Raw genomic sequence first — 18533 nt, 5'->3', positions numbered from 1 at the left:
GAAATAATATTCAGCCCTCAAAGAGTTAATATAATCAAAATCTGAAAGTGAACGTTTAGGGGTCTCCTCAGTCTCTTTGTTGCATTTCATGACAGCACACATCTACATGTTCTGAAGGCAAAGCCCTCTATGAGGTCCTCACATGACAGCTTCTGTGCCAGGTCTGAGTAGATGCCAAGCTGCTTTAACATTCTTGTGCCATGGATGACCTCAAATGTGTCCTGATGAGCATGAGCATTTAATGGCAATGATTAACCAATTGATTTGTTTCCGTTATAAAAGAAGGCCTAATTAGTAGTAGTAGCAGTAATAATAATAATAATAATAATAATAATAATAATAATAATAATGCTCCAGGGTACCAGTCTGCTGTTTCTCATTGTTACTTGATATGGCCAACAGTATCACTTATGACATGTGAAACAACAACCAGAATTTTAATACTACTAGTATCACTAATAATAAAGATAATAATATAAAATGGGTGGCACGGTAGCACAGTGGGTAGCGCTGTGTGGAGTTTGCATGTTCTCCCCGTGTCTGCGTGGGTTTCCTCCCACAGTCCAAAGACATGCAGGTTAGGTGCATTGGCGATTCTAAATTGTCCCTGGTGTGTGTTTGGTGTGTGTGTGCCCTGCGGTGAGCTGGCACCCTGCACGGGATTTGTTCCTGCCTTGCGCCCTGTGTTGGCTGGGATTGGCTCCAGCAGACCCCCGTGACCCTGTAGTTAGGATATAGTGGGTTGGATAATGGATAGATGGTCAATGAAGAGTCACTAATGTGCTTGTCTTGCGGTTTTGTATGTATGTTATCATCCAGTTGACGCTCCGAACCAGCCAACTCTATTTAATTTGAAAAGCAACAGGGTCGCAGTGCTACTTAAATATAAAGAGCACTGGCAGTCATCTGTAGTTCGCCCTCTGGTGGTCATTCGGAGTGTCAACTGGATGATAACATGCATACAAGAGCTCAAGATCACCCCCCTTCCGTACCCAGAAGGTGGTAGATTAGGGTTGATTTTACCCTCCAGTATTTTAAGTCGATTAATGAGAAACATGTGTAGGTAGTGTCACAAAAATTGCTCCAGCCGTTCAGAAGTGATGCTGGAACACACGTACACACACGTACACACACACATGCATTGACTTAATGAAATACAATACAATTTATTTTTGTATAGCCCAAAATCACACAAGGTTTGCCACAATAGGCTTTAACAGGCCCTGCTTCTTGACAGCCCCCCAGCCTTGACTCTCTAAGAAGACAGGAAAATAAAACCCTTGTAGGGAAAAAATGGAAGAAACCTCGGGAAACAGGCCAAACTTTAAAAATCAATAGACGTTGGCACTAAATCTGATCGTGTTTCGCTCTGACGGGAAAGTGTTCCCTGTGTGGGGAGAAAAGCACATGGCCGTGATATCTCTGGCAATCAGCAGCTACCCTCTAAAACATACGGAGCTCTGATCTCTCGCGCAGAAACGTCAAACGTTACTCCTTAACAATCTTTAGATGATAAAGTCTGTTGAACAAACAAGTATCGCTAGCTAAGTGGCGGAGAGGTGCACTCCAACAGATGGCGAGAGGTCGAGCAACTCAAACACAGGCTGGCGAGGGAAAGAGGAAAGCCCCGCCCCCCTGCTCTCGGCCCACAGCGACTTTGTTGGATTTGCATAAATACATCGGTAACGCAAGCAAACTCTGGTACTTAGCACGATGAGAGAAGTCGCAAAATCAACCGGAAATTATAGAAAACAACCCAATCTGTGAAGTAATTCTCTCATGAAAAGCGGACAGACAGACAGAATGCATGCGCTTGGACCACGAAATTTTAAAACCGTTTCTTAGCGATCACCTTTGGGCTAAGGGTAACCCACATTCCAAATTTCAAGTCCTCATGGTTTGGGAGATTTTGTGATGAGTGAGTCAGTGGTATTTGGCTTTTATATATATATAGATTTAGATAAGTAGATAATATAGATAAGTATTGAAATCGTCAGAACTACTCTGGGCATCTCTCTCCTAGGAGGATTCGTGTTGCCGACGTGCTCACATCGTTTGTGCATTAGCAGCTAAGCGACTGTCTTTCTTCTAAAGTTTCGTTTTGCCGGTGTGATGGCCTCACTTGCGTATCCTCAGAGTTGGAGCTCTCACCCTGACAGAGACACACTTCCATGTGTAAACGTTTGTATATAAGATATACAGTCATATGAAAAAGTTTGGGAACCCCTCTTAATTCTTTGGACTTTTGTTTCTCATTGGCTGAGCTGTCAAAGTAGCAACTTCCTTTTAATATCTGACATGCCTTATGGAAACAGTAGGATTTCAGCAGTGACATTAAGTTTATTGGATTAACAGAAAATATGCATCATAACAAAATTAGACAGGAGCATAAATGTGGGCAACAGAGATATGACATCAATACTTAGTTGAGCCTCCTTTTGTTAATCTAACCGCCTCTAGACGCTGTCCTCCTATAGCCTGTGAGAAGTGTCTGGACTCTGATGGAGGTATTTCTGACCGTTCTTCATACAAAATCTCTCCAGTTCAGTTCAATTTGATGGACAGCCAGCTTCATATCATCCCATAGATTTTCAATGATATTCAAGTCAGGGGACTGTGACGGCCATTCCAGAACATTGTACTTCTCCCTCTGCATGAATGCCTTTGTAGATTTCCAACTGTGTTTTGGGTCATTGTCTTGTTGGAATATCCAACCCCTGCTTAAGTAACTTCAACTTTGTGACTGATGGTTGAACATTATCCTGAAGAATTTGTTGATATTGGGTTGAATTCATCCGACCCTCAACTTTAACAAGGGCCCCAGTCCCTGAACTGGCCACACAGCCCCACATCATGATGGGACCTCCACCAAATTTGACAGGAGGTAGCAGGTGTTTATCTTGGAATGTGGTGTTCTTCTTCTGCCATGCAAAGCGCTTTTTGTTTTGACCAAACAACTCCATTTGTGTCTCATCAGTCCAACGCACTTTGTGCCAAAATGAATCTGGCTTGTCTAAATGATCATTTGATACAACAAGCGACTCTGTTTGTGACGTGAGTGCAGAATGGGCTTCTTTCTCATCACCCTGCCATACAGATGTACTTTGTGCAAATTGCTCTGAATTGTAGAACGATGTACAGATACACCATCTGCAGCGAGATGTTCTTGCAGGTCTTTGGAGGTGATCTGTGGGTTGTCTGTAACCATTCTCACAATCCTGCCTCTTCATATGCCGCTCTTGTATTTTTCTTGGCCTGCCAGACCTGCTGAGTTGGTTTAACATCAACTGTGCCTGTGGCCTTCCATTTCCTGATTCCATTCCTTACAGTTGAAACTGACAGTTTAAACCTCTGAGATGGCTTTTTGTAGCCTTCCCCTAAACCAGGAGACTCAACAATCTTTGTTTTCAGATCTTCTGAGAGTTGCTTTGAGGATCCCATGTTGTCTGTCACTCTTCAGAGGGAAGCACAACTTCCGATTGACCACCTTAAATACCTTTGACCACTCATGACTGGACACTCCTGTCTATGAAGTTCAAGGCTTAATGAGCTCATCCAGCCAAGTAATCAGCACTGAGTAGTGACAGGCATTCAAATCAGCACAATGACAAGGGGACCCACATTTTTTCACATTTGATTTAATTTCATACGATTAAATATTATTTCACTAAAAATCTTTGTTCGGAAAACACCCCAATACTCTGATGTTCATAGGGTATGAAAGACATACCACTGATATCTTTATTGTTGAAAGGAGAGTCAATTATTATGCAGGCTGAGAGGGGGTCCCAGACTTTTTTATATGACTGTAGATGGGTGTTGGAGTCACAAAGACAGAATGAGTCTCAAAAACAGTTGGGATGCCAACCTGCCCATTCTATTTAATTTCAAAAGAAACAGGCGGGTGCAGTGGTGGCGCTCAAACATAAAGAATGCTGGCAATCGCCTGCAGTTCGCCCTCTGGTGGTCGTTCCGAGTGTTAACTGGATGATGGCATGCATACATGACCTTAAGATTTCCCTCCCACCCTACCCAGAAGGGGGTGGGTTACGGCTGATTTCACCCTGCAGTATTTTTAGTCGACCAATGAGGAACATGTGTACCAAGTTTCATGAAAATCGCTCCAGCCATTTAGAAGTGATGCTGGAACATACATACACACACATTGACTTTTCAGTAGATAGATAACGTGTTTTTCAGGGATCCCCACACCCTTTTAATTTTTACGCTCTCATGAAGTCTAAAGGGGAGGTCCCGGACCCCCTGCTCATTTCACACTTTGACACAGTGTTTGTCTCATCAATGCCAGTGTGTTACACGTTGACTTGGCATGCTCCTTTTTTTTTCCTTCTCTCTCTTTTCAGCAGCTTTTTTTTTTTTAATTTGATCTAAAGCCGGGTTAAATTGGGTTTCTTCATCTGACATAAAGGTTGCCAAATTGAAAAATTGCTTCGGCCTCGCAGATGCAATCAATAAATGCGTGGGGTTGGATTGCTTGTTTTTACCATAAAGTGCGTGTAGAATTTTAAAGGTCCAGTCGAACGAAATATGAAATCAAAACTCCAAGACATGATGAGGCGTCCGAATTGTGTGCACTGGACCTTCATGCTGTTAATGAATGTGGCCTGTAGGGGGCGCCACCGAGCCCCAAATACCAGACACAATTACCTTGAAATGCAAGCTGTATTATGTAAGCCAATACCTTCACACATGTCCAATTTCCTCCTTTTCAGACAATATAACAAAGTCATTCCTTCTTTTTCCTCCTTCCTCACCTCCCACGTAATCTCATCAACCTCCTCCCGACTCTGACTTGCGAGGCAGAAAACCGCTTCTTTATGCTGGACCCGGTGCCACAGCATGTCCCATGTCCCTTTGAAAGTAGGGGTAGTTCCCGGCAGGGCTGTCCCACGGAGACTACCATTCCCATCCTGCCCTGTGGGTATCCATATGTCGGGTTGGCAGGATTCCACCAGTGGGTTAATGCCATCGTGTGTTCTGGGGTAGACTGTGACCCCAGGAAGCAGCCACCATCTGTACTTCAGAAACAGGCCCCCTTCAGGGAAAAATACAAGTTGGCATGCCCATCCATCATTGCTTCACCTTCCTGGTAAGATACCAGCCTCCATCCATCTTCAGGATGCCAGGACTTAGAGCATGGCACTCACATGAGGTAGTGACTGGCACCGCTCAGGGCCATGATGGCAAACGACAGCAGGATGTTGTACGAGATTTGATAATAGCTTATCATATACAGTATGCAGTTCATGGACATGCTCTTAACTCTTTTATTTTATGTTTAATTCAAGTTAGTGATGCAAACAAAAGCTTCTTCTTCATAGCACTTTGAGTTTGTGCTCAATCCCACTTTGCTTAGCTGTGTGACGCTTAAACATTTTCTCAGTCTGTTCTTCTCGACTTGAATTCCAGTGTCCCTTCCCACAGCTTAAAGACGTGCATGGTAGGTTAGTTGGCACCATGTGAGTGAGGCTGTCCTGCATAGACTGGCACCACATTTGTGTTCCTGTCTACGGCAGGTTCTGTCATTTTACGCTTGTAGACATAGAAATAAAGTGCATGTGATGTGTTAACCAACTGTGCTGTCCGTGACAAATCATATGTCTTATGTCTATTTCTAGTTTTATCTAAAACATCCTATTGCATACGTGTCAGGAATATGGAATCTAACACCCATGCCTTTGAAGTCGGGAGCAAAAACACATCCTTCTGGTGGAGGTGACGAGCATGGCAGACATGTAGTCCTAATCGATTGATTACTTGTACATAGGGACACAGTCAAGAATTAATTTCTGGGAGCGGGGAGGAGGGGATTGGTGGGCCATGGGGTGGGGGCGGAGCAAGAAAGTACGTGAATCATAATTCCGCCATTGATCAATCATTTGGAATTGTCATAGAATATATTTTAGATTTGATTTCAAATTTACAGTCCAGCCACCTCTCGGCTACACCTGTACTTGGCCAAGATGAGTTCCCATTCCACTTTTATTAATATTTACCAAAATGCCAGATTATCAAGGGCCCACTCAGTAAAAGCTAATTCAGAGACTCCCATTAGCCTAACACAGGCCCCTTTTAAGGATGTGAACAAAGAGAGGCCCTCTAGTGGAGGCCATGAGCATGACAGATAGGTAGACCTAATCATTAGATGGTGGCCATGATGAATTCCCAATCTGCTTTTTATTAATATTGAATCACTATGCCAGTCCATTAAAGGGCCACTCATTTAGGGGCCAGTTTAGTGCACCCACTTAACCTAATATATGTACAGTATATCTTTTATGGTGTGAACAAAGAGCTGCCCTCTAGTGGACACCATGTGCATGACAAACATTTAGATCTAATCATTTATTTGCCCATGAGGCATTCTGCATTTTATTAATGTTTTACTTTACTATTTTATTTATATATACTGTATATAATATTACATATATTTTTAAAATAAATATGTATTAATAATATTCATCATTGATATACAAACCGGATTCCAAAAAGTTGGGACACTATACAAATTGTGAATAAAACTGAATGCAATGATGTGGAGGTGCCAACTTCTAATATTTTATTCAGAATAGAACATAAATCACGGAACAAAAGTTTAAACTGAGAAAATGTATCATTTTAAGGGAAAAATATGTTGATTCAGAATTTCATGGTGTCAACAAATCCCCAAAAAGTTGGGACAAGGCCATTTTCACCACTGTGTGGCATCTCCCTCTTCTTACAACACTCAACAGACGTCTGGGGACCGAGGAGACCAGTTTCTCAAGTTCAGAAATAGGAATGCTTTCCCATTCTTGTCCAATACAGGCCTCTTAACTGTTCAATCGTCTTGGGCCTTCTTTGTCGCACCTTCCTCTTTATGATGCGCCAAATGTTCTCTATAGGTGAAAGATCTGGACTGCAGGCTGGCCATTTCAGTACCCGGATCCTTCTCCTACGCAGCCATGATGTTGTGATTGATGCAGAATGTGGTCTGGCATTATCTTGTTGAAAAATGCAGGGTCTTCCCTGAAAGAGAGGACGTCTGGATGGGAGCATATGTTGTTCTAGAACCTGAATATATTTTTCTGCATTGATGGTGCCTTTCCAGACATGCAAGCTGCCCATGCCACACGCACTCATGCAACCCCATACCATCAGAGATGCAGGCGTCTGAACTGAGTGTTGATAACAACTTGGGTTGTCCTTGTCCTCTTTGGTCCGGATGACATGGCGTCCCAGATTTCCAAAAAGAACTTTGAATCGTGACTCGTCTGACCACAGAACAGTCTTCCATTTTGCCACACTCCATTTTAAATGATCCCTGGCCCAGTGACAACGCCTGAGCTTGTGGATCTTGCTTAGAAAAAAAAGAATTTTTGAAATTGTTGCAGATTTATTAAAACTGAAATCTCACACGGTCCGAGGTATTCAGACCCTTTGCTCAGTATTTAACAGAAGCCCCCTTTTGAGCTCATACAGCCAGGAGTCTTCTTGGGAAAGATGCAACAAGTTTTTCACACCTGGATTTGGGGATCCTCTGCCATTCCTCCTTGCAGATCCTCTCCAGTTCTGTCAGGTTGGATGGTAAACGTTGGTGGACAGCCATTTTGAGGTCTCTCCAGAGATGCTCAATTGGGTTTAAGTCAGGGCTCTGGCTGGGCCATTCAAGAACAGTCACAGAGTTGTTGTGAAGCTACTCCTTCGTTATTTTAGCTGTGTGCTTAGGGTCATTGTCTTGTTGGAAGGTAAACCTTCGGCCCAGTCTGAGGTCCTTAGCACTCTGGAGAAGGTTTTTGTCCAGGATATCCCTGTACTTGGCCACATTCATCTTTCCCTCGATTGCAACCAGTCGTCCTGTTCCTGCAGCTGAAAACACCCCACAGCATGATGCTGCCACCACCATGCTTCACTGTGGGGACTGTATTAGACAAGTGATGAGCAGTGCCTGGTTGTCTCCACACATACCGCTTAGAATTAAGGCCAAAAAGTTCTATCTTGGTCTCATCAGACCAGATAATCTTATTTCTCACCATCTCAGAGTCCTTCAGGTGTCTTTTAGCAAACTCCATGCGGGCTGTCATGTGTCTTGCCTCTCTTCAGTGTGTGGAGACAACCAGGCACTGCTCATCACTTGTCCAATACAGTCCCCACAGTGAAGCATGGCGGTGGCAGCATCATGCTGTGAGGGTGTTTTTCAGCTGCAGGGACAGGACGACTGGTTGCAATCGAGGGAAAGATGAATGTGGCCAAGTACAGGGATATCCTGGACAAAAACCTTCTCCAAAGTGCTAAGGACCTCAGACTGGGCCGAAGGTTTACCTTCCAACAAGACAATGACCCTAAGCACACAGCTAAAATAACGAAGGAGTGGCTTCACAACAACTCTGTGACTGTTCTTGAATGGCCCAGCCAGAGCCCTGACTTAAACCCAATTGAACATCTCTGGAGAGACCTCAAAATGGCTGTCCACCAACGTTTACCATCCAACCTGACAGAACTGGAGAGGATCTGCAAGGAGGAATGGCAGAGGATCCCCAAATCCAGGTGTGAAAAACTTGTTGCATGTTTCCCAAGAAGACTCATGGCTGTATGAGCTCAAAAGGGGGCTTCTACTAAATACTGAGCAAAGGGTCTGAATACTTAGGACCATGTGAGATTTCAGTTTTTCTTTTTTAATAAATCTGCAACAATTTCAAAAATTCTTTTTTTTTTCGTCTGTCAATATGGGGTGCTGTGTGTACATTAATGAGGGCAAAAATTAATTCAAATGATTTTAGCAAATGGCTGCAATATAACAAAGAGTGAAAAATTGAAGGGGGTCTGAATACTTTCCGTACACACACTATAGTTAGACCTAATCATCAGATGGTGGCCATGATGAACTCCCATTCTGCTTTTTATAAATATTGAATCACTATGCCAGTCCATTAAAGGGCCACTTATATAGGGACTAGTTTAGTGCACCCACTTAACCTAATATATGTATTTTATTTATTTATTTATAAAGCACTTTAAAAACAACATCAAGGCTGACCAAAGTTCTGTACAATAAAAAAAAGAAAACCCAACATCTCAGACACACAAAACCAAAGGGTAAATGAAACAGAAACACATAAACACATAAGAGCTGAAGAGATTCTTAATAAAATGTACACAGATAGCCAACATATCATACTGGGTTAAAAGTCAGAGAGTAAAAGTAACTAAGATTTAAATACAGCTAGCGAAGGAGCCTGCCTAATGTGCAACGGCAAATCATTCCAGACTTTTGGCAACTGAAAAAGCTCGATCACCTCGGAGTTTGAAACATACCTTGGGAACACGTAAAAGCGTCTGGTCTGCTGACCTGAGAGGGCGAGACGGTACGTAAGGGTGCAGCAGTTCCGACAAATAAAGTGAGGCTCAACCATTAAAGGATTTAAAAACAAATACAAGGATCTTAAAATGGACTCGAAAACGAACTGGAAGCCAGTGAAGTGAAGCCAAAATCGGGGTAACATGCTGATGCTTTCTTGTGTCAGTTAAAATGTATACCTTTTTATGGTGTGAACAAGGAGCTGCCCCCTAGTGGACACCATGTGCATGACCAACATTTAGATCTAATCATTTTATTATTTGTCCAGTAGATAAGGTGAGGTATTCTGCATTTTATTAATGTTCTACTTTTTATTAATATTGAACCACTAGGCCAGTCCATTGGTGGGCCTAATCATTTAGGGGCCAGTTTACAGCCCCCTACTGTAATAATTGAACACACACATTTTAATGATGTGAACAATGAACAGCCCTCTAGAGGAGGTCAAGAGTATAGCAGACATGTAGACCTAATCAGCTGATTACCTGGTCATGATGAATTCACTTTCTACGTTTTATTAATATTGAACCACTATGCCAATCCATTGAAGGGTTTGCCCATTAGGGGCCCCTTTAGAGCACCCAGTTAACCTAACATATACACTTATTTAGAGTGTGAGCAAAGAACTGCCCTCTAGTGGATGCCATGGGCACTACAGACATGTGGGCCCACTCATTTGGTTATTTGGCTATGAGAAAATTATGTTCTTCTTTTTACTTGTTTTGAACCACTATGCCAGTCCGTTGAAGGGTCCACCAATTTAAGATCCTGTTTAGATCACCCAGTTAACTTAACACTTACACTTTTGTATTGACAGAACGAAGAATTTCCCCCTTTGATAGATGTTATGTGTATTACAGACATTTAAACCTAATCATTTAATTATATGCAAAGGTGCTATATAAATGCAAATTATTATTATTATTATTATTATTATTATTTTGAACCACTTTGCTAGTCCATTGAAGGGTCCACCAATTTAGGGGCCAGCTTACAGCCCAAACACAACCTTTTCAATGGTATAAATAAAGAACAGCCCCCTAGTGGAGGTCAAGAGCATGGCACACAGGTAGATCCGATCATTTGATTATTTTGGCCATAACAAATTCCCATTCTACATTTTATTAATATTGAACCAATATGCCAGTCCACTGAAGGGTCCACCCATTTAGGGGCCAGTTTAGAGAAACCAGTAAACCTAACACATACATTTTTTAATAATATAAAAGAACTGCTCCCTGGTAGATATCATGTGCATTCCAGATATTTAAATCTAATCATTTGATTATATGGAAGGAGCTATATAAATAACTTTATTATTGTTATTACTATTCTTCTTCATTATCATCATCATTATCATCATCATCTCTTCTTCTACTTCTTCTTCTTCTTATATTATTATTATTATTATTACTATTATTTATTTGCCAATGAGGAATTCATATTCTGCTCTTTACTGGTTTTGAACAACAATGCCAGTCCAGTGAATGGTCCATCAATTTAGGGGTCAGTTTATAGCCCCCCATTCACCAAACACACACTTTTCTGGAGGTGATGGCAGACAGGTAGGCCCTATTCATTTGTTTACCCCGGCCATGATGAGTTGCCATTCAGCTTTTTAATGAACATCAGACCACTGCAGGGCCAATTTAAAGTTCCCATTTCAGCTGCCACACATCATCTGTCATGGAGGAAAAACAGAAATAATAATGAGAGAAACTCACAAAAAGACACCGAGACAAGGTGCAAACTTCACCTAAATGAGGATGCAAAAGAGGAATTCACAAGGAAGGAAGAAGTGCTAAACTCTGTGCCACCCGTGACAACTGACATTTCTTTTGTTTTTTTTTTTATTCATTTTGCACATGGGCATTGTATGGCATGTAGCAGGAATTCAGAATCTGCAGCTATCAAAATAAAAAGTTAAAAAAAAAATGTGCATGCATGGAATCCACACATAATAAATGGCATTCCTAAAAATATATTTTATTTGTGCCATTTCGAGAAAAAGCATTAAGTACGTCCCGCTGAGCCCAAGATGTGGAAGGAGCCTCTGGGAAGGCCGTCGAGGTTATTTGTGGAACGGTAATTGCAGCGCAGGGTCAGAAGAGTCATCGGACTACTTAGCACATCCACACGGTGATAAATTATACTGAGCCGCCAACAAACTCCCACTGATGTAAAACAAATTCCTGAGAACGCAGCCTGCCAGGCTTTGAGCGAAATGAAAACCTGAGAGAAAAAAAAAGCTGCAATTTATCTAAAACGCATCACTCTTGTGCTTTGTATGTCATGTCAGACCATTTACTGCATTACAGAGGGTCCCGTGAACAGACCCCCCAGCTGGCTTGTTTTGATGCTGGGACTTTATCCACGAGATTTAGGTCTTCTGTTAAAGATGGCATGGCGGTGCAGTGTTTAGTGCTGCCAGATCACATTTCCTGTCTGTAACAATCACCTTATAAGGGGTGCGATCCCGAGAGGGAAGTGGGCGATGTTCGAAAGACATACCAGCATTAAAACCTCGACCCCTATCCCCCCCCCACCCTCCGTTCTCGCCAATATTTGAAAGAAACCCAGATAGTAAGTAAACTGATTCAATTATAAAAGTGCATAACAATCCAGAATCCAGTGTTTATACACGTAAATAAAAAAGTGACTGGGTGCTCATTTTATGATCCCACTTTTCCCCGGATGCCCCTAAGGCCAAACACTTAATCCCACTTAATCCGATATCTACACACCAAAAAAGAAAAGTAAATCAGGAAGAGAATGGTTCAGCCCAGTCAGAAGAATCCTATCTTGCAGTTCTCACTGTATGATGTGGAAATAAAAATAAATGTACAGCAGGTGGATATGGCTGCTTTCTCACTATCCCGAGGAATTTAAGAGCCAATCCGACTCACCAACGGGATCACTGGGCCATATAGCAAAACCCTGGCATCGTCTCAAGGATTCACTTCACTGTCTCCTTGTCTCTGGGTGGCCGCCCCACAAACAGCAGACGTCCCAGGGTGAAGTTCGATCTCGCTGACTTCCTAGGCCTAGATAGCTGAGCTCCTTACCTTGATGCTTCCTCCTTCCCCTCCTTGGTCAGCCGCCCTCCTTTAAAAAAAAAAAAAAGTCCAATTTCTTGCTTTGGTTGTTATAGAAACATGAGGCCCGCCCTGGCAGCTGGAATTCCTACCCGAGGGGGTCCTCTCAGATTATACAGTGGGAATAGAAAAGAATCCCATTTTTTTTGCTTTATAGCCTTAAATGTACAGTAAACACACAAATTAATATTTTTGCCAGCTTTACTTACTCAATGCAATCTCTAATATCCAAGTGAAAGACATCACAGCTACAGTTCAGAAGAAATAACAAACAAGAAATCCTGAGATTAATAAAGCTAACTCAATGAGGTGTCAGTGCCCACCATTCCCATTGCGGTTACTGGCTTCCTCCCACCTGTCATCAGTTGTAATGAGTGTGATTAGTGAAGTTGTTCCTGGTCCATTCATTCCCTTCCTTGGTAGAACAACTGACAGCAAACAACTGACTATGGGAGGCCAGCCACTTTCAAAAGTTCTCGGGGATAGAGCTGTGGACGGACATAAGGCAGGAGATGGAGACAGAAACATCTCAAAGGTTTTATCAATCCCAAGGAGCCCAGTAAAGTCCATTATAAAGAAGTGTTTGGTACAACTAGGACCCTCCAAGCCGGATGGAAGACCAAGGAGGAAACTGGTTAAGAGAGGCTACCAGGAGTCCAATGGCCATTTTGAAGGATTTACAGGATTTGATGGCACAGAGTGGTCATTAATGGTGTGCAGGTGACAACAATTTGACAAGCGCTCCACAATTGTGGCTTGTTCAGGAGGGTCGCACTTCTCAAGAAAGGCCACATGAAGGCTTGTCTGAGCCTTCCCAGAATGCACCTTGAAGGTTCGGATGCCAGGTGGAAAAAGGTCTTCTGGTCAGAGGAGACCAAAATCAAACTCTTTGGCCTCAACACCAAACGTTCCACCAATGCAGCCCACCATCCACAACACAGCATACCTACAGTAAAGCATGGAGGGGGCAGCATCCTGTTGTGGGGGACCTAAGGACTCTCGTTAGGGTAGAAGGAGAAATGGATGGGGCAAAATACTTGAGGAAAACCTGCTACCCTCTGCCAGAAAGTTGAAGATGGGCAGAATGTTCACCTATCAACACGACAACGAGCCAAAGCAACACAGCAAAATGGACCACCCAGTGGCTGAAGGAGAAAAAAGTGAATGTCCTTTTGTGACCAGTCAGAGCCCAGAGCTAAACCACAGTGAAAATCTGTGGAAAGATCTGAAGATAGCAGACCAGCAACACTCACCATCCAATGTGACCGAACTTGAAGAGTTAAACTGTAAAGAAGAGTCAGCAGATATTACTCAATCTAGGTGTGCAAAGCTGATAGAGAAGAATCAACAGACTCAAGACTGTCATTAAAGCAAAAGGTGGGGTCAACAAAATGACATTGACATTGGGGGTCCTTTATTAATCTCAGTAGTGTGTCCCATAACTGAGCCTGCCCTTTTTAATGAGCTTGCTGATTTGGCGGTCCTCTCTTGAAGTGATATAACCACACTGGCCATCACAGGGTTGTAGAAGACGTGAAGAATGTCACTTTCCACACTAAAGGAGTGCAGTGTCCTAAGAACAAAGAGCCCTTTCTTCTATAGTTCTTCTCTGTTACTAGACCAGTCCAGAGTGCATCACCTCAACATCCACTCCTAGAATACTGATATATATCTATCCATCCATTATCCAACCCGCTATATCCTAACTACAGGGTCACGGGGGCCAATCCCAGCCAACACAGAGCGCAAGGCAGGAAACAAACCCTGGGCCAGCCCACCGTAGAGGACACACACACCAATCACACATTAGGGACAATTTAGGATCGCCAGTGCACCTAATCTGCATGTCTTTGGACTGTGGGAGGAAACTGGAGCACCCGGAGAAAACCCACGCAGACAAGGGGAGAACCCGGGAAGCGAATCCGGGTCTCCTAACTGAGAGGCAGCAGCGCTACCACTGCACCACCGTGCCTCCCCTACTGATATATAGTTATACAAGGCTGTGATAAAAGTGAAGGGTCCGAAGACCGTCTGAGTCCACTGTCCATCATTCAATGAAATTCTTGCTTGCCAAGCTCCACAGACCCATGACGATATTATGTTCTCCTCATGTTTGTGTTGTTTTTCTCATACAAATCCAAACACGCAGCCCTGGGTGGTACCTGTGGTGGACTGGCACCCCATCTGGGGTTGGCTCCTGCTTCATGGCCGAGAATTGGCTCCTGCCATCCACCATTGGATTAACTGCTGTTATCATTTATTTCTCTCTCTCTCTTTTTTCTTTTTACAGCTATGGTGTGACTTTGACAAGTCGGCCACTTTGAAGAATCAGACCTTCAATGCCTCCGCTTCAATACCTGATATCTGCTTTTATCCTGAGGTAAGTATGGTTTATGTTTTCTGACATAACGTAAAAAGTTGAAAACAAGCTTTTAAATTATTTTACTGTTTTCTGAAGACTTCTGGACACCTTGAAACGTCAGTTTTTAGGCCCAGCACCTCAGACAAGGAGGACATGTTTTACTAACATTCTATGAGAAGGTGTGAGAACCCGGGTCCGAACACCACCAGACAAACACCACGTCTTTATAAAATACACACGTTTTATTCAATAAACACAGTCCCGCACAGTACACAGTGCTCCCAGAACTAATCACCCTGCACACGGGCCTTTCTCTCCCTGTCCGTGGGCCGCCTTTCCTCTCTTCATGGGAGCTTCATCCTGCTCCCACGCTCCGGATGTGCTCCAGGTGCTTGGTGATGTTCTTCCTTGCACCCGGAAGCACTCTGGGCGTGGCTGGAAGGATCTTCCTCCACATTCCCAGGTGTGGCAGAAGTGCATGTTTCCCGGGCTCGACGAGGCTCAGGGTGCTCCCTGTCGGTGGCCACGAGCCCCAATGGGCTTGAGGCTCCTTGCTCCTTTCCCGTGGTCCCCTCCACATCCAGGGCGGTTGCCCCCTCATGGGCCGGGGGATGTATAAGCCACCTCCCGGTCCTTCCAGGTGTCTCCCAGCCCCCTGTGACAAAGGATATAATCAGAGTGGAGCAGATGATATTATTTAACTGGACTTTCAAAAAGCATTTGATGAGGTGCCACATGACAGGTTGGGCATCAAACTAAAAGAAGTGGGAGATCAGGTGTAGATGGCGGCAGAATTGACTCAGACACAGGAAGAAGAGGGTGATGGTGTGAGGGTTAGGGGTAGGATTAGGGTTAGGGTTAGAATTGGGTGATGTTAAGAGTGGTGACCAGCAGGGGGCAGTGCTGGGGCCGCTGCTGTTTTTAATCTATAGAGATGATCTGGATAGTAATATCATGGACAAGCTGGTTAAGTATGCAGATGATGCCAAGCTGGAGGATACCAAGGTAGATTGGCAGATAATCAAGAATTCTTTGAGTCATCAGAGGAGCACTTGGACAGCAGACAGGCTTGGGCAGATTGGCGGACAATGAAATTTAATGTCAGTAAATGTAAAGTATTACACATAGGAAGTAAAAATATGAGGTTTGGATGCACACTGGGTGGTCGGAAAATCGAAGGTACACCTCATGAGAAGGATTTAGGAGTCGTAGTGGACTTGTCAAAATCAACTGCCATCCGGTGTTCAGAGGACATTAAGAATGCTCACAGAATGTCGGGTTATATAGCGCCTTGATGTGTAAAATACAAGTCACAGGAGGTTCTACTGAAGCTTTAAAACACACTGGAGTCCTGTGTGCAGTTTTGGTCTCCAGGCTACAAAAAGGACATAACAGCACAAGAGAAGGTCCAGAGAAGAGCGACTAGGCTGAGTCCAGGGCTACAGGGGATGAGTTATGAGGAAAGATTAAAGGAGCTGAACCTTTACAGTTTAAGAAAAGGAGATGAAGAGGAGACCTGACTCAAGTCAAGTTGGGGAGCCTGCACTGGTACAGCACGTTGCCGTACTCACTACATGACAAAACTCAGGATCACAGTTGGCAACCACCCAGGCAGACATGCGGTCCAATCCCACCCTCTGGAAATGACCCTCTATCTGCCTTCAGCCAGGTGTTGCGTGGGCGACACCTTGGCCTGGTCCAGCCACTTGAGTCCCCAACAATGAGGATCTTATGAGCCGGATCACCCTCGGGGAAACATGCCAAATGCTGTAACTGACGCTCCCTCACAATGCAGTAATGTGTCTTATTCGGGACTCCATGAGCAACACAAAGTCAAACCAATGGTACCCAAGGATTTTCCAGAGAGACACACATAGAGGAGTCCAGTCTTCGTCTCAGGTCACTGGATGGCGTCCATGTCTTACAACCATATAGCAAGTCAGAAAGCACCAGGACTCTAAAGACTTGGACCTTCGTCCTTTTTCATAGATATCGGGGGCACCACACATCCCTTTCAGTGACCTCATGACCCCCCATGCTCTCCCAATCCGTCTACTGATTTCACAGGAAGAGTCACCAGAGACATGAATGTCATTGCCAAAGTAGGTAAACCTCTCGATGAGGTCGACACTCTCTCTGCAAACAGACAGACTGATGATGGCCGTGCCCAAGAGGTCATTAAAGGCCTGGCTTCTTGGTTTTTTATCAGGACACTCACAAGCCCAAAAACTCAGACTCCTCACTCAGTCTCTCGAGCGCCCCGATCAGAGCCTCCATTGACTCCTCGAAGATCACAGCATCGTCGGCAAAGTCAAGATCAGTAAATCTTTCTTCACTAACAGATGCCCCACAGCCGCTGGACCACACAACCCTGCCCAACATCCAGTCCATACAAGCATTGAACACAGTAGGAGCAGAACACACCGCTGACGAACCCCAGAATCAACTGGGAAAAACACAGAGGTCTTGCCTCCACTCTGCACAGCATTCACAGTACCAGTGTACAGGCCGGCCATGATATCCAGCAACCATGAGGGGATCCCGCAAACCCTCAGGATGTCCCACAGGGCAGCTCGATCAACTGAGTCGAACGCTTTACAAAAATCAACAAAGGTTGTAAAGAAACTCTGCCGATATTCACATTTGCACTCCATGAGAACCCTCAGTACCAGGATGCGGTTGATGGTAGACTTCATAGGCGTAAAACCAGACTGTTCCGGTAGCCAGTAGGTGAGCAAGTGATCGCATATCCTATTGAGGTTGACCCTAGTGAGGACCTTACCCGGCACCGAGAAAAGTGTTTTCCCCCTGTATTTGCTGCAATCCAGGCGATCACCCTTCCCTTTCCAGATAGGGATGACAAGTCCCGTTTTCCAGTCAGTTGGGATAATGCCAGTCTCCCAAATGGAAGCAAAGATTCCTTGGAATGCCAGGAGGACAGCCTTGCCACCAGCCGGGAGAAGTTCACCCCATATACCAGATTATATAGTGACTTATCTATCTATCTATCTATCTATAATATAGTGCCTTTCACATCTATCTATCTATAATATAGTGCCTTTCACATCTATCTATCTATCTATCTATCTATCTATCTATCTATCTATCTATCTATAATATAGTGCCTTTCACATCTATCTATCTATCTATCTATCTATCTATCTATCTATCTATCTATCTATCTATCTATCCAAATGGAAGCAAAGATTCCTTGGAATGCCAGGAGGACAGCCTTGCCACCAGCCTGGAGAAGTTCACCCCATATACCAGATTATATAGTGACTTATCTATCTATCTATCTATCTATCTATCTATCTATCTATCTATCTATCTATCTATCTATCTATTAAATTGCACAACCAACATAATATTGTCGTATAGAACACCAAATGTTTTTTTTTGGTGCCCATCTGTAAACATCCATCCAGAAACGCTGGTCTAGATCTGCAGTGATGTGTTGTGCTGCAACAGCAATTGAAGAATCTCATTTAGGAGGACAAATGTCAATCCCAATAGCATCAACTCAGCTTGGTGACCAGACGTGCACACGACACTCCAGGTGTGGTCTCACTCAAATCTGACTGGGGGTCTCTGGAGATCTAAGGCGGCAGAACAAACCAGGGTGCCACCACGGCACTCACTACATTGGAAATTATAGATAGTGTCCGTATCTAGTCTGCTTATTGTAAATATTACTTTTATAATCTTAGATGCTCTG

The 18533-nt window shown here is 43.7% G+C and overlaps 1 protein-coding gene across 2 annotated transcripts in view; it reads left to right on the top strand.

Moving 5' to 3' along the window:
* The window catches only part of adcy8 (adenylate cyclase 8 (brain)), a 330936-nt gene that overhangs the window by 256554 nt on the left and 55849 nt on the right, over positions 1-18533 (top strand). For both annotated transcript variants that reach the window (XM_039753982.1, XM_039753981.1), the window contains one exon: positions 14744-14833. In XM_039753982.1, coding sequence (XP_039609916.1) covers positions 14744-14833 — 90 coding nt within the window. The remainder of the gene's footprint in view (positions 1-14743; positions 14834-18533) is intronic.

Source organism: Polypterus senegalus, chromosome 5 (genome assembly GCF_016835505.1).
Source record: "Polypterus senegalus isolate Bchr_013 chromosome 5, ASM1683550v1, whole genome shotgun sequence".
NCBI classification, from domain to species: Eukaryota; Metazoa; Chordata; class Cladistia; order Polypteriformes; family Polypteridae; genus Polypterus; species Polypterus senegalus.
The sequence above is the reverse complement of the archived record's forward strand: the minus strand, read 5'-3'. Positions and strand labels throughout refer to the sequence as shown.